A 27,368-nucleotide genomic window follows, 5' to 3' on the forward strand; every position below is an offset into this window, starting at 1 on the left:
GCACGAATTCGTGAACTTCCATGTTCCAAAATGTCATTAACATAATCGGGTAAACGGCAACTTCTTCAAAATCGCATCTACGGAACAGCGACAGAGCTCGTTTCTGCGCAACAGACGCGCAACAATGAATTTCATCGTAATTCCGTTCTTTACAATAAGCGATCACTTCTTCCATTAACTTCCGCCCGATTCCGCGATTTTTAAACGCCGGTAGAAGGGATACTCGTTTCAGTATCGCGACTTTTTTATCGATGTAGTCGGCGACGCGAGGTGTCGGGTCTGCCGGGTGGAATAGGGCGTCGCTTACCGCTTTAGGCACGATCCCAGCGCAGCCTATAACCTCACCGGCCAGTTCGATAACCCAGAACTCACCGCCGTCCTCGTTACGATAATACTGACGGACGTTATGGACATCTTTGCAGACGACCCATTGATACCAAACATGAAATACAGTCCAAGCTGCCAGAATCAGTCCTAAATACAACGAAAGCGCGGCGATAATCAGCGGTACACTGAGAAATATAGAATAGAGAACTAAAGTAATCGTAATCATAACCATTTGATTCACCCAGTTCTGTATCGATATCCAGAAATATCGCCAATTATTCGACATCAAAGCGCGCCACACAGGATTGAAGACTAACAGTTTATCTTTCGGTTTGTACGGACGAATAATAATCGTATCTTCATCATTTCTACAATCAGAATCATCGACTGTTTTCAGCGGTTCCCCGTCCATATTGCTAGTGTAAAGGGCTGCAAGCTCGTCTCGTCACCACTCGACCAAGTTGTGCCAGTACAACTACACGTCAGTGTCAATTGTTGATAGCCTAATTTTACCACACTATATATATTCAACACTTTGACGTATATTGATAGTTTACTTCCTGCATTTTTAACCGTCTGACCTATAGTCTGATTCATACAGCTTTATTCCCCAAACCGGATTTTAATACAGCCATTATCAATCATTCAGCCGATAAGATTGCGGGACTTTACATGCATGTTTGGTCGTCAAGATTTGCGTCTTTTAACGTTTTTCGCGTTGTTCAACTGATATCGCTCATTGTTGTCATATTGTCTTTGTGGTGACGAATTAACGAATTCTCCTAATTCATCAACTACTTCTCAACGCAGTGAGGAAATTTCGAAAATCTTAGAAACAATTTCGAAAATTTTTTATTCTTTATTGAAACTTGCATCTTCTGTTTGTTGTTTTCCGATTTTCGGTGTGGAAAATGAAAAACAAAAAATGTCAACAAAATATCTTCCTGATAAAATAATTTTCTGTTCGTGTCTCATAGATGGCGACCGAGTTGTTTCAGACCGATTACCATAATGCGATTTTTAACTAATCAGATAATCTGTTTTGCAGGGGCCTTCCCTTTCACGGCTTTATTATTCATGCAAATATGAATAATGATAAGCAACTCGGTATTCACTATACGTGCGGGTAATTCACATGTCGCCAAAATACACAAAGATAATGTATTTTGATGCCCTGCAACAAAGGCAGTAAAAATAGGATTGATCAGTATAACAACTCGTCGTTGTACGTTCAGTAGGCTACGTGCTGAAACAGCCTGTATTGCGGCAGTGCTATTTGCAGCAGTAAAAAACACTGATCGCTAGTGGATGTGTATGGGAAAATGGCGGCGGCGGTGGCAGTGGCTGAATAGAGGGACAATAACCTTATCGCTAGCGAGTATTCGTCAAAAACTCTCCGCAAACCCAGTTTCGTAACCCGCACGGTTTTGTTTGAATTTTGAAATTGGCAGCACGTGATTAACCGTTAAAACGGCGCGGATTGCGGCTGGAATTCGATAGATTGAACAGTCTCTGAATCACCTTAATGTGACCTTGACGTTCGGCTGTCTGTTTATCAATTATCTCTTCTGTGTGGTGTTGTTTATCACGACGAGAATTTTCTTTTAATTTTCGGCGCAACTGCTTCAGAATAGTATCAAATATATACATCGTGAAAAACGAGGATTTGTTAATTATGGCTTGCTGTAAAAATAAACCAGGAGAAGGTAAGATTTCTATTTTAAGACGTATCAGTAGGGTACTGGATATCTGGGTAAGATAGTCAGTAACCTGTCTGTGGGGTATTAGAATACCTGTGGAATCTGGAGGTGACGGCATTATTATCAGCTAAATGACCAGGGGTGTTTTAAGAGACCTTAAAGATATCTCCGCTTTTAAAGACCATAAACTGGTCCAGCATCACATTTTCTAAGAAAATGTTGTAATACCGGTAGTAGGGGAGATATTTTCAAGGGGTTGGTACGGAACCCCGTCCCAGACTGTGCGCCTAGAACTCGGCGACCTGGTAAAACATCATTTTTTGTGATGCATGATAATGTAAATAGTAAAGTATTTCATGTTGAATGGTACCTGGATGTGACATGTGTGATAGTATACAATAATCTGTAATGTGACAGATGGCTCTAAATTAAAATACGTACTCTACACATATCAAAAAGACTGATTGTAAGACTAGCGACAGAATGTCAGTGTGGGAATTTAGATGACAACCTGACGATTTATATGGATGCCAGATAAGAAAACATTTTTCACCAAAAAAAAACTTTAATTGAGTTTCATTAGCTTTATCGTCCACACATTGACTTCATGTGGATGGAGGCTATGAAAATGTCTAATATTATAGATATTTTCTGTGATCGCCCTGTCCAAGTGTTCGAATCCCTAAATTGATACACGTTTCACGAAGATTTTAACTTCTTAGACATCCCAGGCTGGTAGAACCATGCTCGCTATGAGACGGTCACATATTCACCACAGCCGACGTCTGATAGTTTAAGAATGGCCACTTTACGTCAGATTTGGCTTATTCTCGTCCCATACAGAACGTGGACAATGGGACACAATGTATCGTGGGGAATCGGTCAAAGCTCCCACATTCAAGATTGAATTTATCTCGCGAAACGACGTTTCAAACAATATATATATATTTATTTTTTCCTAGGAGATTTAATACATAAATTATATTCTATATTAAGATAAATTATGAATATTTAATCAATTCATAATGATATGTATATTTCAGTAGGATCAACTTTTTTGGTTGTTGAACGAATAGCAATTTGATAGATTCGATATTAACTGTATTGTAGTGTTCAGTCGGTAGAATGCATCTTCATTTCGGGAAACCTCGTATTGAACTCTACAGGCATTTTTTACTCGATGTGAGTGTGTGTGATATAATACTCAATCAGTGTCGATGTGTGATTTATTATAGCTCTCTCAGTAAGACTCCCCTCGCTCCAGCGCTGTGGCCTTCACTCGAAACGTCTGAATTATACAGAAATTTCTAAAAATACCTGAACGCAAAACTCATATTAACAGAGCTCATAGTGAGGAGGAAAAAATGCACAGATTACTTATATATTCTATACCTTTACCTATTCTTATTTCATGTCAGTAAACATACCGGTACATATACAATATACGATGATTGACATATTTTTTAATAAACCAACAGCTATTGTTCTTTAAGTGGCGGCATTCCAAATATAGGTATATATACAACGTCTCAGTTCAGTGTCAGAGATGACGTAAATCTTCTATTCTTTATTCGGGAAAAAACTTGGGAAACTAAGGTTCGTGAGTGGGTCTACGAGTTGAGAAAGATTTTTATGAATCTCGAAGGATTGTTTGTAAGATTGGTAGGAAGTGCCGGTAATTCTCAATCACCTCGATCGTCGCGCCTACGTGTCATCAGTCACGTTGGATGAAAGGCGACCGCAGATTCTCAGCACTTAGAATAATGATGCGGTAAATATAGCTATCCATTCCCCGCATCCCACGCCTCTGATCCTTGACAATGTACTAAATATAGCACATCTAGCTCGATATAACACAACCTCCTCGTTACAGGAACTTCGATAACTTGAGAACTTTCGCCTTTTGTTCGCCTTTTACACGAGATCCACGAAATATTTCATAAATTTCATTCTGCTTCCAAAAAGGTCACACTTCGTTATTCATTCCGTGCCATATTCAAATTAAACAACAAACGAGCACCTGTAAGCCTATTAGTAAACATAACCATTTATTTGTATAAATCATTTAGGTAATAACTGCATAGCTCTGGCATATTCTTTATTGATGGCAATCTTCCAATTCGGTATTTTAAGTACAAATTGGAATGTCTAAAATTAGGAATTTCCACAAGAGTATTTTGACCGGGAAAAGCGCTCTTATCTGAATTTCAGTTATAAAAGAAAGAAAGGTTACGCGTAAAACTCATGTCGACTCGAATACTCTCGATAAGGAATGAAGTAGTTTTTTGGCGTGAATGAAAATGTAAAATATTTTGTCGATTTCGTCACGACACAAAACGAGTTTCTTTGTGTTCGTGATGAAGCAATCGGATTTTTTTATTGAATCGATGATGGCGGATGTGGCATTGTGTTCCGTGACCTAATAAAGAGTAACGGTATATAGGTTTAGTGTCCTTATGTATAGTAAGAGTTTAGAATCGTCGATGCTGTCTGGGAGTATATAGAAATTAAAATGGCCAAGAGGAAAGGTTGCTATTGTCTCAATCCTGGTCGACATGATGAGAATAAACAAGGTAATTTGTTTGAGCGGATATTGGGTGCTGTTGCTAGACTTGCCCGATTCTCTCCTTTCTGAAACATGGCTTTCCCCCACAATACCTGAGCAACACGAATTTAAAGATTGATTTACAGGGAAATTCACTCTCGTCTTATCAGGGACCACACCTTTTGCATTTCATATTTTAAGTCTTTTCTGCGGTCACAAGAAGAAAGTATTCATTGAAAAAAACAGGAAATGATCACGAACACCTATTAATAAACAAGGTTGGGTGTTGTTATTATGACTTATTATGGTAAGGCCCTGTATTTCTCGTAAGTCATACGTCATCGTTTGGTTAATAAATAATGCAATGGCAGACGCCATTTTTTTTATGCGATCGATCCAGACACTTACCGACATAAAAACCGATCAATGCACAGACGATTTAATCACCCAGTTACCAGGGTTGCCTTCTTTTCATATTTATTGCGTAGAATACAAGCTGATCCAATACGAGCGATCACGTTGTTTCATTTGCCTTTTCCATATTTATCTATATTTTTGAATGCATAATATAAGAATGAACTACAAGGGCTGAATTGCGATCGGTTTCCACGTTAAATACATTCCCTAAAGTGCTTCATTCTTGACGAAGTCTATATCACTCTCCCCCATATCCCGGGTACGATTCATTATTTTATGGTTGCGATTTTTGCGTGAACTTTTTTTGCCATCGGAATATTTTAGAAGTCGAATAACAGAGAATCGAAATATTGTATCATGGTCGGCGACTGTGGTGTTTCGCGCCATCGGGAATTCTTTTTGAATTAAAAGTTTTAAAAACTTCGAGAATAAGTTTTATAGTATGAAATATACGTGGCTCGATAAAACTGACACTTGGTTTCCTCAATCTTTTTAAGTGCCAACTTTCACGTCAGCGAGGTTTATCTTGGCCTACGTCGGGTTCTTCGGCTTCTTCTGGCTCTACGCGTTACGGTTCAACATGAGTGTCGGTATTGTTTGTATGGTGAAGAATCCACCGAAAAAGTTGGACGTTACGACGAACGCGACCAGCGAACCGACTTCCGGAAATAATACGTACGATAGGGCACTAACGAATGAGGAAAAATGCGAAGCGGAAGGACTGGGTTCGAATAACAGATCTGCGGTAAGTATGCTCATTTACCTGATGAAGATACTATGTGCATTTTAGTAGCATAAACTCGTATTTCTATTTAAATCAAGTAAACCTACAAACGAGCACCTGTAAGCCTATTAGTAAACATAACCATTTATTTGTTTAAATCATTTAGGTAATAACTGCATAGTTCTGGCATATTCTTTATTGATGGCAATCTTCCAATACGGTGTTTTAAGTACAGATTGGAATGTTTAAAATTAGGAATTTCCACAAGTATTTTGACCGGCAGAATGCTCGCTTATCTGAATTTCAGTTATAAAAGAATGAAAGGTTACGAGTAAAATTAAGTCATATTTTTCTTCGCATTTTATGCTCAAAATACTTGTTCAATATGATTTATAAATGATGCTGAAAAACACCTTTACTAGGCCCGTAGTTGAGTCCAATTTCAATGGTTACTCATTTATTACTTACAGCAATCGATTTTCAAATCTTTTCAAATTGTTTTTATTTGTATATTATTCAGGAAGGAGAATTTGAGTGGGATCGCCCGACTCAAGGTATGGTACTATCGGCGTTCTTCTGGGGTTATATCATAACGCAGGTGCCCGGTGGATGGTTGGCTAATAAATACGGAGGCAAACTCGTACTCGGATCCGGCATGGCACTGACCGCCCTGGCCACATTACTACTACCGGTCGCCGCCAGGGGGAGCGTTCACGCCGTCATATTCTTACGCGTTGTAATGGGTTTCGGAACGGTAAGTCGGCCATTGAGATTATTACAACATTATTTTTGACGGATTTTTGTAATTTAGTTGATCTGTTGTGATAGGGTACGGCATTCCCAGCAATGCACGGCTTATGGGCTAGATGGGCGCCTTCATTTGAAAAGACCAAGCTAATGACGCTCTGTTATTCCGGTAGGTGGATTAAGAAAAGCTAATCCTCTATTTGATCGGTAATGTTAGTTTGAGTCTGATATTGTCAGGATATTTCGTGTTCTTTTCCAGGTACAATGATTGGTAATATATTCACATTCTTTGTCTCCGGATTGTTGTGCGAATACGGATTCGATGGCGGATGGCCTTCCATATTCTATCTCATGGGTAAGAACTATTTCTCGCCAAAGAAAATAATTTCAGGAGCGGATCTAGAAATTGGAAGATGCTCTAATAGAAAAGGAAGAGCATTTCTCGGATAAAGGCCACAAACAGTGTTCCACCATTAGATAATTTGAAGAAATCCATCCAGAAAGATGCACTTTCCAGAAAGGGAAACCTTTATGAGGAGACAGCAGTTGCCCAACTAGATCCGCTCCTGACTTCAGTCATTACGATAATACATACATAAGATTTGGGCGTCGAACTAAAGTTACTTGTTATGAAAGAAAGAGAAGTACGGAAAATGTTCCAATATATTTGTGTCTCTATGACAGGTATCGGCACAGCTATTTGGCTGCTGTTTTGGATATTCCTCGTGTATGACACACCTAGTGTACATCCTCGTATCAGTGACGAGGAGAAGGAATATATACTTCAATCTGTCGGCGCCAACACCTTCAAAGATGCTCAGGTATATATGTAAATACATGTCTTAATACAGCTTACATCGCCGAGTGTATAAATTTGATCTGTGTGTTTTTCATCTACGTATTTTGATTTTCAGAATGTAAAAACTCCGTGGCTGTCGTTCATCAAATCGCCCCCTCTATTGGCTATCGTTGTAGCCCACGTCTGCAACAACTGGGGCAACTACACAATGATGACCAGTTTGCCGACCTACATGAAAGACGTACTTAAATTCAACATGAAGTCGGTGAGTTGTTATAGAATAGAAGTAGAAATACAAAATATTGAAAAAATACGAAGTTGGACGCCTGTTGAAGTTAAAAGATAATTTATATCCTTACGTCATAAGTTGCAAGAAGTTTTCCTAAATACCTATTCATCGTTCGGAAACATTTATTTCATGTTATTTGATTTCAGAACGGATTGTTCACTGCTCTCCCTTATATGGGAATGTTCGTGGCATCTATCGGAGGTGGACAGGTATCTGATATTCTGAGAGCTCGCGGTGTTACGACCACAGTCGTCCGAAAAACCGTGCAATGCATCGGTAAGTAAATACCGCGATAAACATAAATCAGATACATTACGCCGAATTCAGGAAGAAATGATGATTAACTAGAATGGATAGAAAGCATGAATGGAATGATTACAAGCTGTCTGAATTAGGAGAATGATATAGAATAGTCTGGGGAACTATACATATTAGTGTTTTCTATTGGGACATATGGATATTTTCAGTAAATCTGCATTTGTCAAACGACGTTCGTTTTCCGCTTAATTCGAGTCTACATCGAATCTATATATTCGGATGTTCTTGTATTTTCATAGCATTCGTGTTGCCAGCCGCGTTTACGATCGCTACTGGTTTCTTGGATTGCACACAGCGAGGTTTAGCGGTCGCGTTTCTGACTATAGCCGTCACCACTAGCGCTCTAAACCGATCTGGATACATCGTTAATCACGTTGATATTGCTCCCAGGTAAATATCGGATTGTGTCCACAGCACTCTGATCCTCGCGAACTAGACGTCTGATGTCTTGTTGTATTTTATAGGTTCGCTGGTGTTTTGTTTGGCTTAACAAATACATTCGCTACAGTTCCTGGTATGTTGGCTCCACTCGCTGTTGGTCAACTCACGAAAGATGTAAGTCGATGCATTATATCGAATACCGAATTTCTCATTTTGTTTACCGAGTAAAGCACATTTTTCAAACATTGAATTCAATCTTCCCGGCTTTGGTTGGGTTCGAATTTCAGTTGTGAAACACTGGGTTCTGTATAGAATTATTGATGCTCAATTTTCTCAAATGTTACAGCGTTCTCGAGCCAGTTGGCAGATCGTATTCTATCTATGCGGCGGTTTCTATCTGTTCGGAGCGCTCGTCTATACGAAATTCGCGAGCGGCGTCGAACAGGAGTGGGCTAAAGCCAAACCAGAAGCGCAGGCCGAGGACGGCGAGGCGTTGACCGCAATTGACGAGAAACCGAAAGAAAACGAGGCCGAAAAAGATCAGAACGAAGTCGAAGTAAAGACTCCGTTACAATCCGAGAAAGATACCACAGAGTTGTAACTGGCGGATCATCAAAAAGTATCGTAGGAATCACGCAGCCCTTCCTGCTGTAGAGAAGAGAATGTAGAGACCAGTTTATATAGAATATTGTAGACGACAGAAAGCTTGTAGACGTCAGTTTAATTCCTACCAAAGTCGTGTGTATTTACGATCTCATTTCGAACAACATTAATGAATTTGTATTTACTGTAAAATTGAGTTATTGAGAAAACGAAAGCTCAACAGATGATAATAATATGTAGCTACGATGGCCAAATCTGTAATATTATAATGTCCAGTATTTTATAGGCTGCTTTGTAATTATTCATCTATATATGTATATGCACTGACACTATACTTTGCTGATGATAATTATCGGGATTTGCTGCAATTTTTTATGTGCTCTCATTGTTAGCTGTTATATATCATATATTCATATATATAATTCATATATATATATCAATGTTATGGAACCACTGAAGCTCAATTCATTTCGCAATTTCGGTTTCGTTTTTTCAGTTTTTTTCAATCCATATCTCATTGTTGATGTTTAATCGGTCGCGAGACGCTGCAAACTCAACGGTTAAATGTTAAATGTATTTTTGTTTTGTTTTCAATTGGCAAATCGCCGTAACCTGCATTTCCGAGAAGTTCTCAAAAAAAAAATTATTCTCATTTTTATTTTACGAAAAATTATAGTTAATCCAATATGGCCAGTCGGCTGTCAGTAAAGTTTTTTTTTTGTTTATCCTATTACAGTTTACCTGCTAATGTTTAATTAATTGTATGTTAAATAGTTATTGCTACTTATTCTAAAAGACTGTTGCCTATAATATGTACTTGTCTGACTATCTAATCATTGTTAATCTCAATCTGCTTTGTGTGATAGAACATGTGTTCCCATATATATCAAAGGCTGTGGTGTGCGCTTAGACCGTAGTTTCCGTCCTTTGAACACAGAAAGATCTGTATAATGCAGTCACACTATCGATACTATCCGGCTGATCGTGAAAGCAACGTGAACAAATTACGTTTTATCATATTTTTCCATACATCCATAATATCTATTGGTTCAAATCCTCACGCGAGCTACAGGGTGGATCCAGGGGGCAGACTTTGACAGGAGCACAAAGAAATGATAAGGGCGTATATACTGAAAAAAGGGGAAATTCTTAAGTATTCACGCAGCAAAACAAGGGATGGAAGATTCAGTGCATTGTCATACAATTTATAGGCACTTGAGGGGCATTTAAGGGAATATAAGCTAAATCTTGCGCTGCTGTCTGCTGTTTTATTAGTTCCGGGTGGAAAAAGTGCTCTGAAAAATATTGTGCTGTCCGGATCCGCCCCCAAGGCCGTACTTGGCAGATGGGGTCTTCCCTGGCTTCTTCGCCACCGACTGCTAGACGGGTTAGCGGTATCTCTACCGGACCGGTTGGCGGTCTCGAGTACACATTTTCTTTCAGAATCTGACGATTATTTTCCTGATTAATCTATAACTACGTCTGTATCTCAGCTATTGTCATCTTGAAGCTAACGCTCTGTCGAATTTGAACGAAAGCATTTTTACTTTTTATTCTGAACGCATTTCAAATATTCTAACAGATCTAACAGGATCATTACGGAAGCTTTTTCATGTATATATTATATACATAATATATACAAAACCATAATCTCAACGTTTTAAAACATATGTAATATCATTATTTTTGCATTTAGCATTATTTTTAGTGTAAACAATAAGTTTATCAAATAGGCATAAAGGAGATTAATAAACAAGAGGGCAAATTTTTTTACCAAATTTAGCGTATGGTCTTCCAGAACTTTAACAAAGCAGCATATAATTCTCGATATTATCTTGTGGTGAATTGTTTCGGAGACTAATGCAGTCTTCATGCGGATGGATTTTACTTAAAAAGATTTGAATTCAAAACGAAAAATCGCAGCAGATAATATGATGGCGGTCTGGGGGTCTTGGTAAAGTATGAACACTTGGAAATCAAATCGCGTACAGAAGATGGGCGCATTTACACGTGTTCACAGGGATGAAACCTTCGTTAAATTAGTCTCCCCTTCCCCTATACCCGAATACCGCGACTTACCTGTCGGTTTAAAGTATAGTTGAATAGATGAATGTTTTAAGCATTTTACTATTTCTGATTTTTGAACGTAAAGAAGGTATCTACAATGAATAGTGTTGTTATTTGTGTGAAATTATAATGAGTTGATATATCTATGATGAGAAGTGAAGCCTTACGCATGACATAGACTTACGTGTGATACTTATATTTATGAATGGATATCAAAATCGAGGCTGTAATGATTTGTATGATATTGTTTGGAATAAATGTACCTCGCTGTTTAGATTAAATGAACCGCGTTTCTTTCTTTTTTTTAAGCAAAAATTTATTATTTCTATTTCTGGAAATATCGATGAAACTTACATCTTAATTCATAGCATAATATAATGTATAACTATTATACGCGAAAATCACACGAAACTAAAGACCGTAACATAACTGACACAACACAATACACTCTATCAAATAAAGCCACACATTTCTAATCTATCAATAGCTATGTAACGATTATCAATAGTTTTGGCTAATTTACTTAATCGTTTATAAAATCGAATATCTTACGAAAAATAAAATCGTCTATCTCGTCATGGTGATAGGGTTGACGATATAAATTGCGAAAACATATTATATAAAATCAATATCAATGATGAATGTTTTATCAGCTTATGACGTGAGACATTACATGTTACAATGTCGTTACCATGTTAGAGTCCATTACTGCTATGCTGATAGAGAATACGACTTCATAATTTCGCTGAACTCAATGATTTAATTTCCGTCCAGTTGTTCTAAATCTATCTCATAGATAGAATGGCAGTAATAGAGATAAGAACAAATTATAAATCTTGGGTATCGGTTCGCTGCATCGGGAATGAATCTTGTTCTTTATCTTTTGATTTGTTTCGCTTCTTTTTCTTGTCGCCGTCGTCGGTCAAGGCAACGGTTCCTTCTTCGTCATCGTTCGGTTCGGGCTTCGCTTTGGCCCACTCCTGTTCCACTCCGCTCGCGAATATTGTATACACGATAGCGCCGAGCAGGTAGAAACCACCACAGATATAGAATACAATCTGCCAACTGGATCTAGATCTCTGAAACATGGGAAAAAACGATTATTGTAATTTAACAAAATTCTTGTACGTTAAGGATAGAGGTGGTTATTTCCCTCATCTGGGGTACGCTTACATCTTTAGTGAGCTGGCCGACGGCTAGTGGGGCCAACATCCCAGATACTGTCGCAAATGTGTTGGTAACCCCGAATAAAACACCGGCAAATCTGAATAGAAATAGATGTTAAATTAGATAGACACATAGATGACGACTCGAAAGATCGTCAGAAATGGATCGATATGCAAATTATGGCCACCATTAGATCGATATGCAAATTTATGGCATCCATCTTTGTGGCTTAATGTTTCAGTAAGTAATCTCGTAGCTCGAGTATAGAGGTATCAATCACCTGGGAGCTATATCAACATGATTGACAATATATCCGGACCGGTTCAGGGCACTAGTCGTTACCGCTATGGTCAATAGGGCGACCGCGGCGCCTCGTCTTGTGCAGTCCAAAAACCCGGTACCAATCGTAAACAAAGCGGGCAGGACAAATGCTGAAACGATTATAGATTTGATGTGGGCATGCTTGCAAAGCGTAAATGTTGGTAAAACGAATGAGTAAGCAGTTTCGCGTTCGATTTACCTACCTATGAATTGTACGCCTTTTCTGACTTTCGTAGTTGAGACGCCATGAGCTCTTAGGATATCAGCTACCTGACCGCCAAATATAGCTGCTACAAACATACCCATATATGGCAGTGCTGTGTAGAGACCATTCTGTAATGAATTCAGAAAATATACACATGCACCCTGGGCGTTTACTGGCATTTTAACCGGTTTATGGGGAGCTGAGGGCATAACTCACCGACTTCATGTTGAATTTAAGTACATCTTTCATATAAATTGGTAAACTGGTCATCATTGTGTAGTTGCCCCAGTTGTTGCAGACGTGGGCGACAACGATAGCCAATAGAGGGGGCGATTTGACGAACGACAGCCACGGAGTTTTCACTTTCGTCGCATCTTTGAATGTATTCTGTCCAATCGAAGCCAAAATGTAATCTTTTTCCTTTTTACTGATACGCGGGTGTTCGCGCGGGAAGTTATAAACCAGTGCTATCCAAAATATCAGCCAAATCGCTGTCCCACCGCCTTAAAAACAACAAAGAGCAATGATAGGGTTTTGTTGTTATCATAAATAGAGGATAGTCGAGAAAGTAGTTACCCATGACGTAGAATATGGAAGGCCAACCACCGGCGAATCCGTATTCACACAACAATCCAGAGACGAAAAATGTAAATATATTACCAATCATTGTACCTGGATAGAAAAATGATACAAATACATCATGAGCCGAATCGTAAATAAATCTAGGCTTATAATGTCTTTTCTTGAGGTCATTTTCCAAATATCAGTAGATGAATGCAAGATCCAAGAACCATCAGTGCACAACTACTGGAACATAGGAAGCGGGTCACCTAGTAAAATGTAGAAGTGATGCACCGACGTCACACTTATCGTTCAACGTGAAATGGCAATGAACGACTGTGACTATTTACTTTACAGCCAACTGCGGTCCAATATGACGCACTGTGGACGTCAGGTGCATAACCTCTATAGCTATGAATGTTTGGACCTGTGTCGTCATTTTTATTACCGACCTGAATAACAGAATGTCATTAGTTTCGTTTTCTCAAAGGTTGGCGCCCATCTGGCCCACAGACCGTGCATAGCCGGAAAGGCGACTCCCTGATATAAGAGAAAGCATCAATAAGATAATGAAATGGAAGTATGAAGCGCGTGAACGTGTACTAGACTTACCGTGCCAATTCCCATGACAACGCGCAGGAAAATGACCCCATAGACGTGACCTCTCGCAGCGACTGGGATGAGTAAAGTAGCAAGAGCTGTTATACCCATACCCGATCCGAGAATGATCTTAGCACCGTATTTATTAGCCAACCATCCACCGGGAACCTGTGTGAGGATATAACCCCAGAAGAACGATGATAGTACCATTCCTTGCGTGGGACGATCCCAATCAAATTCTCCTTCCTGCAAATATATTATTGCATCTTTGTCAGGATGAGGCAATAACGTTGGTATTTTGAAATACAGTTGTTTCAAAAATGGACTTGGCATTTAGAACACATTCTGATCATGTATGCATATGCTGCAGAGCTAAAATATGTTGCCTTGAACAACGATGAATGCTAAACCCCTCGACAGATGCCTTCCCCTTGAGCTTCAATGTATAGTACTTATACTTACTAATGTCCTATTAGAACGATCTTGGTCTTCCATGGCGCAGACGGGTTCACCGCTATCATCTGGAGTTGTTACATTGTAAGATGTGCTGTTGTTGAGAGATGAGTTCAATGACGCCTTCGATGGAATCTTCACCATACAAACAATACCGACACTCATGTTGAACCGTAACGCGTAGAGCCAGAAGAAGCCGAAGAAACCGACGTAGGCCAAGATAAACCTCGCTGACGTGAAAGTTGGTACTACCATAGATAAAACAGTATAGGTGTATACAAGGTGTCGATCAAGGACGAAGACAAACAGATACGAGATGGATCATTGATACTTACCTCCATCATCTCTGCAAAAGAATTCTCCGAAATTCCCGCAACATTTCTTCTTGGCCATTTCGACCTTTTTTGTCACGTCCTCGAAAAATCCTAGGCAGAATTATAACTGTTACTGTGTAATGATTTGCACCAGACGTGCTGACTATGGCATATGTTTTCGTATTAGGTGCCTTTACGTGGTCGTCATTTGTTTGACTATTATATATGTATATTTATGGGAGTTATATGAAACTGGTTTTCAAGCTATCAGACCTAATTCGAAAACCTGTTATACTGGAAAAAATTTGCGTAATTTAGTCGTATACACTAAATACCTAGAAATACTGCAAGATAAAAACCCAACAGAACGTGTTCTAAAGACAACAATGCAGGCTGTTTTTTATTGTTTTCCCCTTATATTCATGCAATACGAAATGAAAATCATGGAGGAAAACAAAAATAATCCTATTACTATAGGGTACCTATGTACCGTTGTAGTGTGACGAATTAAGTTGGTTTTAGGAGGCAAATTTTCTTCTCCAATGCAGCATTCTTTATCGGGTGAACACGTTCATTGGCAAGGCACCTTTAGTAAACATAAGCAAGGGATAATGCATAATAGATTGATGGATGGGCCAGAGGATGGGTAATGGCGCTGATTGGTCCAAATTGTACTCATGTATCCACAATCTCAGTAAAGCCTTTGCTTCTTTTGTTTTACAGTCCCGACGGTCCTATCATGTCGTTACATGATGGCTTATGTGGGATTTTTCGGATTCATGTGGGTATATGCGCTGAGATTTAACATCAGTGTAGCCATCGTCTGCATGTCCAAGGTACCAAACGACACGATGAAAATCGAGGTCAACACAACAGCGCCCCCTGAGGAAGATTGTGGAAATGGAGGCAACGAAACTGTAAAAAGAATTGTAAGATAACGTTATCTTTCTAAATTATCTGTTAATCAATTATTAATTAAACGAATTCATTTATACCTTGAATATATTTATGTTTTTAAGGAGGGAGAGTTCGAATGGAGTCGCCAGTTACAGGGAGTGGTGCTTTCGTCATTTTTCTGGGGGTATATTGTAACTCAAGTTCCAGGTGGATGGCTGGCGGCTAGGTATGGCGGTAAGATTGTATTTGGAGCTGGGATGTTGTTGACATCGGTGGCCACGTTACTGATTCCAGTAGGAGCTCGTGGACACGTTGGTGTTGTGATCTTCCTTCGGATCCTGATGGGCGCTGGCACGGTTAGTCCTAATACGCATTTCATACAAAAACTCCTTAATTAGTAAAACGAGTTCTAAGAAAACCAAATTTATTTTCTAGGGTGTTGTTTTCCCAGCTATGCATGGATTATGGGCTCGTTGGGCTCCTGCCCTCGAACGGACCAAGTTGATCACTTTGACCTATGCAGGTATGTTGCACTATCCTATGTTGATGACTTGTTAAGTTCATTCGATAGATGTTTGGCAGATTGATTCATGTAAATATGCAAATTTCAATATTTTATAGGTACAATGATTGGTAATATATTTACATTTTTCGTCTCTGGATTGTTGTGTGAATACGGATTCGCCGGTGGTTGGCCTTCCATATTCTACATCATGGGTATGTAAATTCAGTGCTCTTCTTGTGTGAACTTTCCTCTATTTATCAATATATTTCGATTTCTCATCTATTTGACAGGTATCGCTAGTGCCGTGTGGCTGATATTGTGGGGTGTGTTTGTATTCGACAATCCTTCCAAACATCCTCGTATCACCGATACCGAAAAGGACTACATTCTATCGTCTATTGGCACCAACACCTTCAAGGACAGCACGGTAATAAATCAAACAAAAAACAAACAAATACATCGATTGCAGATTCTTAGATACAAATTGGGATATCATTTCAATACTTCAATAAGCAAAGCGTAAATTGTACAAATTTCTGTGTTTCAGAAAATGAAGACTCCTTGGTTGGCGTTCTGTAAATCACTTCCCCTTTGGGCTATCATAGTCGGTCACGTGTGTAACAACTGGGCCAACTATACTTTGATGACCAGTCTGCCTAGTTACATGAAAGACGTGCTCAAATTCAACATGAAATCGGTAAATTCAGATTTAAAGTTAAAAGTGGCCACTATTGATGATCGTATAAAATCAACGCAACATTTGTTGCCGTTTCTGAATATGTACATGAACCATCTTGCTGAAACATCTTTCAGAATGGATTCTTCTCCGCGCTACCCTACATGGGTATGTTTGTTGCATCAATAGGCGGCGGTCAAGTAGCCGATATTCTCAGGGCTCGCGGGATTCCCACGACTAAAGTTCGTAAAGGCGTTCAATTCATTGGTGAGAGACTTTATTTCCAATAGTTGTAACATTACTCTAATTCTTCTCTTTTGACCAAACTTTATTTCGAACTGGATTGACGATGTTACTTACAACCTTGAATTTTAGCGTTCGTGGTGCCCTCTATATTCGTGATCGCTGTCGGTTTCCTGGACTGTACCCAACGCATGTTAGCAGTAGCATTCTTGACCATCGCTGTAACTACTACCGCCCTCTGTCGGTCGGGTTACATCGTTAACCACGTTGATATCGCACCGAGGTAGGTCAATTTCCCGATATTAAGATTTTATTTGACGAAACTTTTTTTTTTCGTATACGTTGTTTAGAATGCACAGCGTCTGTTTTTCAGATATGCTGGAATATTGTTCGGTATCACGAATACATTTGCTACATTGCCGGGAATGATCGCTCCAGTTGTGGTCGGTCAAATTACTCAAGACGTAAGTCTCCTTTCTACCATTTACAATATTCATAAAACTTCACACTTAGAAATATTCATGACGAGCCATTTATAGCGCTAAGTCCAACTCAGAGCACCATTGTCTCTTAAGCTAGAGTTCGCTCTAGGATCCCTACCCTAACCATGCATCACTCATATCTTCGTGGGGAGAAGTAACATCTGAACAACTCTACTTAATGCTTAGGGGTCATCTATCAGTCTCTTAAGCAAGAGTTCGCTCTAGGATCCCTACTCTAACCATGCATCACTCATATCTTCGTGGGGAGAAGTAACATCTGAACAACTGTACTTAATGCTTAGGCGTCATCTATCAGTCTCTTAAGCAAGAGTTCGCTCTAGGATCCCTACTCTAACCATGCATCACTCATATCTTCGTGGGGAGAAGTAACATCTGAACAACTCTACTTAATGCTTAGGCGTCATCTATCAGGCCAGGTAACCACTTACCTACTGAGTGTAGAGAGGTTATGAGGATGAGAGTCTTGTCCCGAGGACACCATACGATTATATACAACCTGGCTTCCCTTCACCCAGTCCTGGAAGTGATTGTTGTATGTCGCTTTACGACCCTGTGGTACACCAGACACTGAAGGCTTCCCATGAGTCGAACGCTCTATTAACCACTCGCCCGCACCGCAATTCAAACCTGTATTTCGTTTTTCCAGCGATCAAGAGCCTCGTGGCAGATTGTGTTTTTCATCTGTGCCGGCTTCTATCTGTTCGGAGCAGTGTTTTACACTATATTCGCCAGCGGGGTCGAACAGGAGTGGGCCAAAGCGCCCCCTAGTGACGACCAAAACAACGCCGATCACGACGGCAAGGACGGCGAGGCGGGAATACCGTTGACGTCGATGGAAGCGGACAAACCAACCAACGTGTAATAACTGAAATACCGCGTTTTAATCCAATACTCCAAAATTGTTAATTCTTAGCTAGGACCAGATTCATGAATTATCAAGTTTTTTCGAAGAATTCAATAAAACCTATATAATTGATTATCTGATGACAATTTGTGAATAGATATTTCAGCGAATATAAATGAATGCTTAGATGAGTAATTAGAAAGAATATTGCGTATACAATACTACTCAGGAAATTTATTAATTTTCGGAAAATTATTATTCATAGGCCAGACCAGAGTTCACGAAATAAGTTTACCAGTAGAAGCGTAATCTTTAGTAGCAATAATCATGTACAATATGGCTAAACGTATTAAACTAGGCTTTAGCAAATTTTAACAGTCGTTTTTATTTACTGCAATGTGCTTAATGATATCTTATAACTATATATTCGAATTATTTTTACTTTTTTAGATGATAGATTTTACTTGAATGTATAGGAATCAGTTATACAATACAATCACAGTTCATGTTCACAGTGTTATGTGGTTTACCATCGTTCCAAAGAGAGATCTTTTAGGTTCCAAATTTTAGAAAAATGTTAAATCGATATGCAAATTTTGTGACATCACAACCTCACGACTCTTCTAGTAATTCGGAGTGTTGCGCGCGCAGTATAGATCTATATATATATATATATATATATACATATATATATATATATTCTAAGATAGTAGAGTATTTTTTCAACACTTAGAAATAAAAAGAGAAATATTGAGATAGTTTTTGATAGAAATATAGAATATATATTGTAAAAGAAATAGATTTATAGCCTGCATTATTTCATACAAGCTCTAGTTTAATATTTTCATGATTTTGGTTTTGATTCGTGAAGGGTATATCATTCATCGCTTTCTATTTCGTTCGTGTGGCTTGGTTTTGTATGAATAGATGATTTTAGATGTATATACATTTATTTGAAAGATTAATTGTTAAATTGTACGACATGAAATGACTCTAAATTGAGTTGTGCTTCGCTGTTCCGGATAAAATGATTCCCTAGAGCTGAAAACCCCCGCTCAATGTCTTGCATGTTTTATGTGTATAATACCCTCGTATATAGCTGTCTCAGAATTGTAATATATTTGTTAGATCAAATTGTTTTACACTGGTTCAAAGTTACTATTTGTAATTCATTTAGGTTCTCCTTATTATGTAGTTCTTCCGAAACGTGTATACAAATTATTAGTGATCTCTTACAGGGACAAGAAACTTGTTATCAATTAGATTGACATAGAAATACAATACTATCCCTGTTCATAGAGTACAACAAATAAAAACGCTAAATTTACAAAAATTACTTCAGTTTCTGTGTTGATTGTTTATTTTGAACCAGAAATTGAATATTGGTATACGACACCCGACAGAGTTACATTTGTGATAACGTTGTTGATGTTAGTCCGGTGTGATGCAAATTTGTTTGGTGCAAAAGAATATTTATTTGGGTCTCCCAGTTGGATTGTTTAATGTGTTTTAGTAATTGACAGTTCTGGAAACGAAATGGACCGGTATTTGCATCCCACAGGTAGATATGTCGAAACGACTGTATAACGCACGTATAGACCTACTCGACCTGGCGGGATTCCGGGGGTATTCAACAGTCCACTTTCACTATTTTACACTCCCTTTGAAAGTTCAGTATTTTCATCACTTACTACGCCTCCCTCTACTCGCTCTATTTCCATTGCCCTCCATTTTTGGAGTACTCCAAGCTCCATTGGAGAGAACAATATCAACAAAGTGAAAAATCCCCAAATCTTTGCCGAAATTACATATGAGTAATTGCTTAAACCTTATCTCGCAACAAACATTTTAAAAAAAATCAAATACTAAAAGCTGTCGATCATTGTGAATGAGAGATATCTTTTCCTGTATTGGTTAAGAAAGAGTTTCGTACTCGTCGGGACAATTAATTAGGAAAGTTATTGTCAGGTTTCGTGAATCAACACAATGGCGCATTCTTTCGCAAGGGGAAACGTGCATAAATTGAAAGTATATACGTGTCAAATAATAGAAGTAGAATGTACATTGAGCTTGTCAGCAGGTGACTTTTCTCTCTAAACATAGCAAGCAATCATAACGACGACGGTATATAGTGTTCGTTTGCTGAACGACCTAAGTGGGAATTGAAATTCAAAACCAACAGTTCATCTGAAATACGGCTTCATGACAATTAATCAAATCAGTGTCATGTATACTTGGCCTCTTTGCTTCGTCCGACTTGCGTGTGATTCTATATCAATTACAACTAAGTCATCTGAAAAATATTTCTGGACTCTTTTCTGGAAAAGTTTCCAGAAAATGGCCTTGATGGCCTCAAAACGATAAAAATGAGGCTAAATTAAGTTTAGAAAATGATTTTCATTATAATACAGCTATATTTAAACACTCCTTTGAGACAAAAATAACACACATAATTCTATCACAGACTGAGTATTTTAACGGTTCAGTTCAGTACACGCGAAATGACCTCGGATCCTATAAGTATGAAATCAGTTATTGTCACCACATAATCCACTTTCCCGGTTGTAACATATTTGACTTTTCGGCATTCTCGACTTTCAGTTCAAACGCCCGTTCCGACTGCGGAATTACTGGGATTTTTAAGAACAAACAAACAACGTTATGAAGATCCCCTGAAAAAAAAGCGAAGATTTACATAAAGATTCTAAAAGATGTTGAAGAATCCTATGTTTCCATACGGGAAATGCCTAGCGTACCTTTTTTGATGGTAAACGCCTCATGCCACGATCGCTTCTCCGTATCGTAAAATTCAACGTGGCGTATATCATCGTTTGTTCCGAGACACGAACCTCCGAACACGTAAATGCGGTGCCCTAAAAACAGGAGGCATCGTTAATCAAATCATTCCAAAAGCCAAAATTACCAATAGAATGGAATAAAGTAACGAATACCTAGAGCTATAGCGCCTGCTGAATGCCGTGCATGTTTCATCGGTAAGATACCCTCGTTAAATTCCCACGGACTGATGATATCCGCCTGTAGGGGGCGCTCTTCATCGTCGTCGTCTGACGGCGGTTGTCCGTCTCTGTCTTTAGGCTCGTCGGGTAGCGCAGGCGGAGGTCTCGTTTTATCCAGCACCTCCCTCAGAGGCACGTATGGTTGAAATGATTGTATCGTATCCAGCGATATGCATTCCTTCCTACCGTCCTGATAATACTTGTAACGTATACCTTTTCATTGAAATACAATCGTGAGAATAAACTAGAGAAATGTGCAACGGCAAAGATTGATAGAGGAATAACAATCAACCGTAACTTCAATCATTTCATAGAATTTGAAATTAAAATCGCTGAAAGTTACTGGAATTGCACTCAATTAACTGAAAGAAATATTAACAAATGAAATGCAGATATTCATTTACCTCCAATGAAATAGAGTCGTCTTTTTACGGTGACCATACAGTGTTTGTAGATAGGTTTATTCAGATATTGAGGGTAGTCTTCGTCTAAATCTTGCCACGTTACGCGCGCCAATTTATCAAATATCCTGTGTATATAAAAAGCATCAAAATGTACACGACGATGTTTAGATTGTAGGCCTAATACAAAGACTGAAAATATAGGCTTGAAATGATAAATACATATTTCAATGAATGGTTGATGTATCACTAACCATATATTATCTTCTGGTTGATCGTTACATTTTCCGCCGGAAGTGTACAAGGCGCCGTTGATGACGGCTGCTGCGTGATTGTGCCTCGGTTCCGGTAACATTCCCGTTCTCAACCACGTGTCCGTCTTGGGTACGTATATTTCTGCGGCGGCTGTACTTTTACCGGGGATTTTTTCACCACCTTTGAAAAAGAGGTTGAGCTTTAGGATAGAAACGTTATACATGTACAAGAAATTGTTGATAATCGTACTCCTGGTCAAGAGTTTGGGTATCAAATTTATCCATTTTTGGGTTGGCTAATGCCATAGAGCCAAACTGTGGAAAAATGCTTCTTAGCGATATCATCATTGCAATACTCTTATAAGTTCTGGTATTCGATATCGGTAATTCATGATTAATCACTGGTAATAAAAGCCGACTATTGATACGCATCGCAGATCCGTAATCGATTGATTGATTCGGTTTTCATGTTAATCGTATTTCCCCGGGAAGGAGGTCGTCAACGCACCTGACACAACTATAGTATCCTGTACTGCCGCGGCTGAAAACTTCGACCGTGAATTCAACATCGGGGCGCGTATATCCCACGAGTCCAGTTCTGGATTGTAACTGAAATAGATTCAAGAAATCTCTGGATCAAATCAACTGGTAATTGTCGTCTTGATGCTACGTCGATATGCTTACCAGATAACCCGGTTCAAGTGTTCCTTTCCGATGTTGTCGTACCCGCCCAATATATAAAGACAATTGTCCAAGACGACAGCTTCGAAATCGGTGATATTTTTTATCTTCTCCCAAATCTGTCGTTTGGTGATGCGATGGTCGAGTATGGTGGTTCTCATGGCGCTGACTTTCATCGAGAACACCTCACCGGTTCCGTACCGATTGAGAATGAACAGTCGGTGTTCGTAACGTCCCGGCCCTTCTCCGTTCATATTTCTGCCACCTCTGAGATATTCACCGAGTCTGCGAATCTAAGATACTCATAATATTTCGAAACCTAAAAAGAAAACATAATTCATGAATGCGGTAACAATAATTTCTGTTACTTTTGAATAGGTTGTCATAAACAACTATCTTCAAAAGATTATTGCCTCCTCATTGATGCCCACTTTTGAGTTCCCAATGTCAAAAGATACCCCCAAGAATATTGTCCGTTTTAAACTAACGTGTATCCATGTCCAAGCTGAATTTCTTGCATATCTAAGTTTCACTCTTCGCAGCAATGAATATGAAAAGTTGCAGTATGAATTGACAGCGTTGGATATTGTCTCGCATGATACAATACCCGTTACTGCGTTGATACATTCGTTTATTATGATTCCAGTTCTCGGAACTAACGCTACATTGTTCACTTTAGTGCTTTTCAATTATTCATCTCAACTAACACGAGTCGATAACTGCAATAAGCACGCTTTATGAAATACCGAACTCCACACCGTATCAGTAGTAAAGAGACAAAATCGACTTCTTAATTTGCAGCAACACGAACGCAAACTTCCGCTTCCGGTTATGAAGTAAAATGGGTATATGTTCCATAAGATTAACGAAAACTAACTTTTATGCGGGGAAGTCACATTTTGAAGAAAAGAGCGATTTTGTAGAAACGTTTGTCATCTTTCATTTTTTCAGATTTCTGCACTTGCGACATGGTTAGTCGAACAGACCAGTCGAACACAAATAATGATAAAAATCACCATAAATCAATAAAAATCAATCAATCAACATGAGTAAACCATGATATAGATATCGATAACGTACCTTCAGCTCAATGGCAGGCCATGTTCCTCTAGGCCCAGTTTTATATCATTTATATAGCGAAGGTGAACTAGAAAACAAACGTGTTGCTTTTATACAGCTCTGTGACATTCTTCAGTGCTGGGTCTGGTTTGTATGTAGCGACTATAACGCGTTCAATGCACACGATCATGACGCGACGCACAGAACTCTAACTGTAGTTTGGAGAAAGTAAATAATATTTTACGTTCAATCATTCGAAATCTTATCAATCATATTTATATTGCATGTATATATTCAAGGCCCGAATACGCTGATTTAGGTCAAGGAAACTTCGTCAATGTGAAGTGAAACAAATTAGGCCCACACCTCTCAAACCTTGATCAAGTCGGGTTCATTTCAACTCATTCTGAGTTATTCGGGAATAATAGATAGTAGACAGCCATATTTTCCAGCATTTACTAAAACTCGAATATAATCCAAGTCGAAAAAAATTACTGTTCAAATATTATTCTTTATTAACATCTGCGAAATATGAAACGATGACAGTTTAAATAAGACAGATACAAACACGATGAGTTAGACAGCAATGAAATCTATATTTGAAGTTCTGACGAATGTAAACTAATTAATTATCTTTAAAAACCAGCTGTGTAAAATGACTGTTGAATTTCGTTCAATTCTATGATGATCATCAGTCATTTTCTGTTGAGCAAAACACAGAGCAAGACGGTAAGGGAATATGTTGTAACTATACCACTGGGGTCACAATTGGGCACTAAACTTGATAAGGGGGTCAAAATGAATTCATATCAAACTCTATCAAACTAAGCTGCATAATGCCGAATATATGCGCCTTAATAAGGTTTAGTGCCACGATTGGCTATTTTTGGCGCCGAGACGGTAACAGAGAAACCCACGCCTGTTTTAGAAAGAAAAAAAATGCATTGGTTTTAGAGAAGAGATTATTTACGATTACCTAGTTTGGGTCATTAGTTACTCTATCATCACATTTCTCTATTCCATTGATTCTGTTTAGAAGATGGGTTCCTTGTCGCTGTTATCAACAGTAATCGTGGTTAGCATATCATGTACAGTCGATGCTTATGTAAACAATTTTAAAGAAGACTTTGATTTTTCGTGTCCGGATGGCGAGCACGTCAGTTGGGTCGAAAGTTACCACGATAACTATCATGAAGATCGAAGATGGAATTTTAAATGCCTTAATGCTGGATATGTCGGGAATGAATGCTGGCTTAGTGACTACGTTAATGATTGGGACGGAGATATGGACTTTAAATGCGCTGATAATGGAATCGTCACCGGCTTCTGGAGTAAATTCGATTCGCACCGCAATGACAGACGATGGAAAATTAGATGTTGTAAGGTATGTCGCACAGCCCCCTGAAAGCAAGTTCCATTTGTAATTTCAAAAGCTTCCCAAAGGCGGATCTAGGAACTTAGGGAGGCTTGGGTCCAGGAGAAAAGAACATGCATTTTTCAGATAATGCAGCCCATGTCAGGTTACTAGCGGGAACCCACTTTCGGTATAAGATATTCCCTTTAAGCAACATATCGGAAAATACGCAATTTCGGAAACGATTAGCGTAGAATTTTCAGGTTTCAGCAAACTTTGTCATCCCAATGAGGCAACCTCATTGGGATGGCAGGGGTCTGGACCCCGGAGACCACCCCGTAAATCTACCCCTGATTCCAGTCACTACCATTTTGTGAAGGCTGTGGATGTCCAATTTCGTATTTGCCGTAGGTAGTATCAGTTTCATCTGTCTAACCAGAGACTCCATCCGTCTGACCATATCACCATAGAACTAACGGGGTAAACGAAAGTATGTTACAAGAGACAAAAATAGTCTCCATCGAGGTCGTGATCTAGTAATTCCCTTTAGGAATTACATACCATGGTCTTAACATGTCAAATTCAAACAAATAAGGAATGATCAGAATGCAGGCTTTCCTTTCATGTCACATCCGGCTCAATATGAATCAATAATTCATCGCTTACAGATAATAACAGTAAATGGTACACAATGTTCGACGACACCTGATAATATCAATGAATACGACAATCCTTTAGACTGGAACGTACCGGTTGGACAAGCTATACGTGGATTCTGGAGTCACCATAAAAACAGAAAGGAGTAAGATCAGAAACTTGATAAATCAATTTCAGTAGAACTTGGTCATTTTGTGCTGGTGAACACTGTACATATAATCAGGGATCTAGGAAAATTGCCGAAGGCGGCATCCAGAAGAATTGAGGTATATTTCTCGGCCAGGGTCCCAGGTCCCACGGTCGCGGTTATTTCTGAAGAGATACATCCTAAAAAAGTAGAATTCCGAAATGGGCAGAGTCTTGAAACGGGCAACCTCTTTAGGAAGGCAGGGGTCTAGACCCAGAGACCACCACCCCCTAAACCCGTCCCTATAAAATATGTTAACGTATTTTGTGTTTTTTTTAAATCAGGGATCGAATTTGGAAAGTGCATGTTTGTTCGTATGAAACGTGTGTAGCTAAGCGAATGAAAATTCTAGACAAGTTAAAGATGAGTCTCGTCGGAACGCGTGTGATGGGTCTTACGTCATCCCATAGTTGTAATAACGGTACGCTGAACAGGTTGACGATGGGTTCTACAACTACTGTTACTGACACGTTCGGGATCACCATCACTAGAGGGAAAACATGGTCACTCATAGGTTCGAACCATCTATCGATCTCAACGGATGCTGGATTTTTAGGAACCGGGGGTGGAGTGACGATGTCCGCAGCGATGTCGATGGGAACCGCAAATACGGCTACATATTCCAATACCAATACGAGAGCGATCAGTTTCGCTTCTAAGACGGGAGGCTGGAATGAATTCCGCGGTCCGGGAGCGACGTTGATGTTCGGTAAAATCGGGGAACACGCTCTGGAAGCCGACTCGGTCAGAGCCGAAATAAATATTGAATGTTCAAATGGTAAAACATTCACCGAAATACAACGCGTTCCCATCAAACAGAAAATCTTCACGTCTGGTAACATCGTAACCCTTTACGGGTATTTCACACAGGGAAAGTGTTCCTTTCAAACAGACGAATGTATCGCTAATATAGGCGGTGATAATATGATTCAACCTCAAATGATTATCAATCAATTTCATGAATGTTTCAAAGGAATCGGCACATCTCGGATGAAGTAGGAGCCACTGCCACTCGAGATGGTCGTCTCATTCACTGAATACATGTACGTCCATTCTATTCCACCATTATAAATATATCACAATTATGTGTTTTTGAAACGTTTCTTTATTTAAGAATTAACAAGAAATAATTACAGAACTACATGTATTATTAGACTATAAACGATACAAGATACAACGTAATAGAAATATCTATAGGAACTAATTTCATCTTTATCTTCTCAATTTTTATTCACATCGAAAGAATTCATGACTCTTCGATAGCGCGATTTCACAGATTCAATTTCTTTTTTCATCTGGAGAATTTTCCTGCTGTAATTCATACAAAAATGGACAAATTCATAGAACATTTGCTCAAAACCTTCGAAAAACATGTGAAATAAAACTAAGTGGTTAATGAATATTGCCTCTATCAGTCTTACTTCAATTTGATGATTTCCGCAGTTGATAATTTCACTATTTGAGAACCACGTGTATCTTCAAACCATAGATTACCCCCAACACCGGTACAACAGTCTGAGACACCGGGCTGTGAATCACTAAGGATAGAGAG

At 39.0% G+C, this 27,368-nt stretch overlaps 4 protein-coding genes across 8 annotated transcripts; 2 read left to right on the plus strand and 2 right to left on the minus strand.

Annotated features, from left to right (window-relative positions):
* The first annotated feature begins 1,612 nt into the window (after window positions 1–1,612).
* LOC141907985 (sialin-like) lies at window positions 1,613–18,858 on the plus strand. 3 transcript variants are annotated; one of them, XM_074797737.1, is made up of 11 exons: window positions 1,613–2,033; window positions 15,262–15,467; window positions 15,558–15,791; window positions 15,871–15,958; window positions 16,057–16,152; window positions 16,231–16,367; window positions 16,488–16,637; window positions 16,754–16,883; window positions 16,992–17,142; window positions 17,233–17,323; window positions 18,009–18,858. In XM_074797737.1, exons 1-11 carry the CDS (start codon window positions 2,003–2,005, stop codon window positions 18,222–18,224), a joined length of 1,530 nt encoding a protein of 509 aa, XP_074653838.1. In that variant the 5' UTR covers window positions 1,613–2,002; the 3' UTR covers window positions 18,225–18,858. The 3 variants fall into 3 exon arrangements, with proteins under 3 accessions (XP_074653838.1, XP_074653837.1, XP_074653836.1); XM_074797736.1 differs by lacking the exons at window positions 15,262–15,467; window positions 15,558–15,791; window positions 15,871–15,958; ... (5 more) ...; window positions 17,233–17,323; window positions 18,009–18,858 and adding exons at window positions 5,487–5,734; window positions 6,234–6,467; window positions 6,542–6,629; ... (5 more) ...; window positions 8,331–8,421; window positions 8,594–11,181; XM_074797735.1 differs by lacking the exons at window positions 1,613–2,033; window positions 15,262–15,467; window positions 15,558–15,791; ... (6 more) ...; window positions 17,233–17,323; window positions 18,009–18,858 and adding exons at window positions 4,500–4,600; window positions 5,487–5,734; window positions 6,234–6,467; ... (6 more) ...; window positions 8,331–8,421; window positions 8,594–11,181.
* LOC141907986 (sialin-like) lies at window positions 11,294–14,759 on the minus strand. Its single transcript, XM_074797738.1, has 10 exons — window positions 14,560–14,759; window positions 14,234–14,472; window positions 13,784–14,017; window positions 13,624–13,711; window positions 13,187–13,282; window positions 12,827–13,113; window positions 12,609–12,738; window positions 12,365–12,515; window positions 12,091–12,181; window positions 11,294–11,996 (listed from the first exon to the last, which is right to left on the minus strand). Exons 1-10 carry the CDS (start codon window positions 14,615–14,617, stop codon window positions 11,745–11,747), a joined length of 1,626 nt encoding a protein of 541 aa, XP_074653839.1. The 5' UTR covers window positions 14,618–14,759; the 3' UTR covers window positions 11,294–11,744.
* Window positions 18,859–20,620: 1,762 nt separating the features above from the next.
* On the minus strand, window positions 20,621–23,823 carry LOC141908698 (kelch-like protein 26). 3 transcript variants are annotated; one of them, XM_074798846.1, is made up of 8 exons: window positions 23,640–23,823; window positions 22,563–22,878; window positions 22,387–22,487; window positions 21,879–22,059; window positions 21,628–21,752; window positions 21,158–21,436; window positions 20,963–21,079; window positions 20,621–20,878 (listed from the first exon to the last, which is right to left on the minus strand). In XM_074798846.1, exons 2-8 carry the CDS (start codon window positions 22,811–22,813, stop codon window positions 20,745–20,747), a joined length of 1,188 nt encoding a protein of 395 aa, XP_074654947.1. In that variant the 5' UTR covers window positions 22,814–22,878; window positions 23,640–23,823; the 3' UTR covers window positions 20,621–20,744. The 3 variants fall into 3 exon arrangements, with proteins under 3 accessions (XP_074654947.1, XP_074654948.1, XP_074654949.1); XM_074798847.1 differs by lacking the exon at window positions 23,640–23,823 and adding an exon at window positions 23,437–23,565; XM_074798848.1 differs by lacking the exon at window positions 23,640–23,823 and adding an exon at window positions 23,306–23,358.
* Window positions 23,762–26,873, plus strand: LOC141908697 (uncharacterized). Its single transcript, XM_074798845.1, has 4 exons — window positions 23,762–23,846; window positions 24,655–25,002; window positions 25,641–25,774; window positions 26,101–26,873. The coding sequence occupies exons 2-4, from the start codon at window positions 24,658–24,660 to the stop codon at window positions 26,813–26,815; spliced, it is 1,194 nt and encodes a 397-aa protein (XP_074654946.1). The 5' UTR covers window positions 23,762–23,846; window positions 24,655–24,657; the 3' UTR covers window positions 26,816–26,873.
* The last annotated feature ends 495 nt before the right edge of the window (window positions 26,874–27,368 follow it).

The sequence above is a fragment of the Tubulanus polymorphus genome, chromosome 7 (assembly GCF_964204645.1).
Source record: "Tubulanus polymorphus chromosome 7, tnTubPoly1.2, whole genome shotgun sequence".
Taxonomy (NCBI): domain Eukaryota; kingdom Metazoa; phylum Nemertea; class Palaeonemertea; order Tubulaniformes; family Tubulanidae; genus Tubulanus; species Tubulanus polymorphus.

What these genes read in the sequence shown, in the direction of transcription:
- LOC141907985 (XM_074797735.1), top strand. Translation starts at nt 4,540, where the DNA reads ATGGCCAAGAGGAAAGGTTGCTATTGTCTCAATCCTGGTCGACATGAT. An exon ending in AAAAACCGTGCAATGCATCG is followed by an intron (nt 7,825 to 8,105) that starts GTAAGTAAATAC and finishes GTATTTTCATAG; the next exon opens with CATTCGTGTTGCCAGCCGCG. An exon ending in TTGGTCAACTCACGAAAGAT is followed by an intron (nt 8,422 to 8,593) that starts GTAAGTCGATGC and finishes CAAATGTTACAG; the next exon opens with CGTTCTCGAGCCAGTTGGCA.
- LOC141907986 (XM_074797738.1), bottom strand. Translation starts at nt 14,617, where the DNA reads ATGGCCAAGAAGAAATGTTGCGGGAATTTCGGAGAATTCTTTTGCAGA. An exon ending in TTAAATTCAACATGAAGTCG is followed by an intron (nt 12,739 to 12,826) that starts GTGAGTTATGCC and finishes AATTCATTACAG; the next exon opens with AATGGTCTCTACACAGCACT. An exon ending in TCGGCCAGCTCACTAAAGAT is followed by an intron (nt 11,997 to 12,090) that starts GTAAGCGTACCC and finishes CCCATGTTTCAG; the next exon opens with AGATCTAGATCCAGTTGGCA.
- LOC141908698 (XM_074798846.1), bottom strand. Translation starts at nt 22,813, where the DNA reads ATGAACGGAGAAGGGCCGGGACGTTACGAACACCGACTGTTCATTCTC. An exon ending in CAACCAGAAGATAATATATG is followed by an intron (nt 21,753 to 21,878) that starts GTTAGTGATACA and finishes TTATATACACAG; the next exon opens with GATATTTGATAAATTGGCGC. An exon ending in GGCGTTTACCATCAAAAAAG is followed by an intron (nt 20,879 to 20,962) that starts GTACGCTAGGCA and finishes CTTTTTTTTCAG; the next exon opens with GGGATCTTCATAACGTTGTT.
- LOC141908697 (XM_074798845.1), top strand. Translation starts at nt 24,658, where the DNA reads ATGGGTTCCTTGTCGCTGTTATCAACAGTAATCGTGGTTAGCATATCA. An exon ending in GGAAAATTAGATGTTGTAAG is followed by an intron (nt 25,003 to 25,640) that starts GTATGTCGCACA and finishes CATCGCTTACAG; the next exon opens with ATAATAACAGTAAATGGTAC. An exon ending in CACCATAAAAACAGAAAGGA is followed by an intron (nt 25,775 to 26,100) that starts GTAAGATCAGAA and finishes TTTTTAAATCAG; the next exon opens with GGATCGAATTTGGAAAGTGC.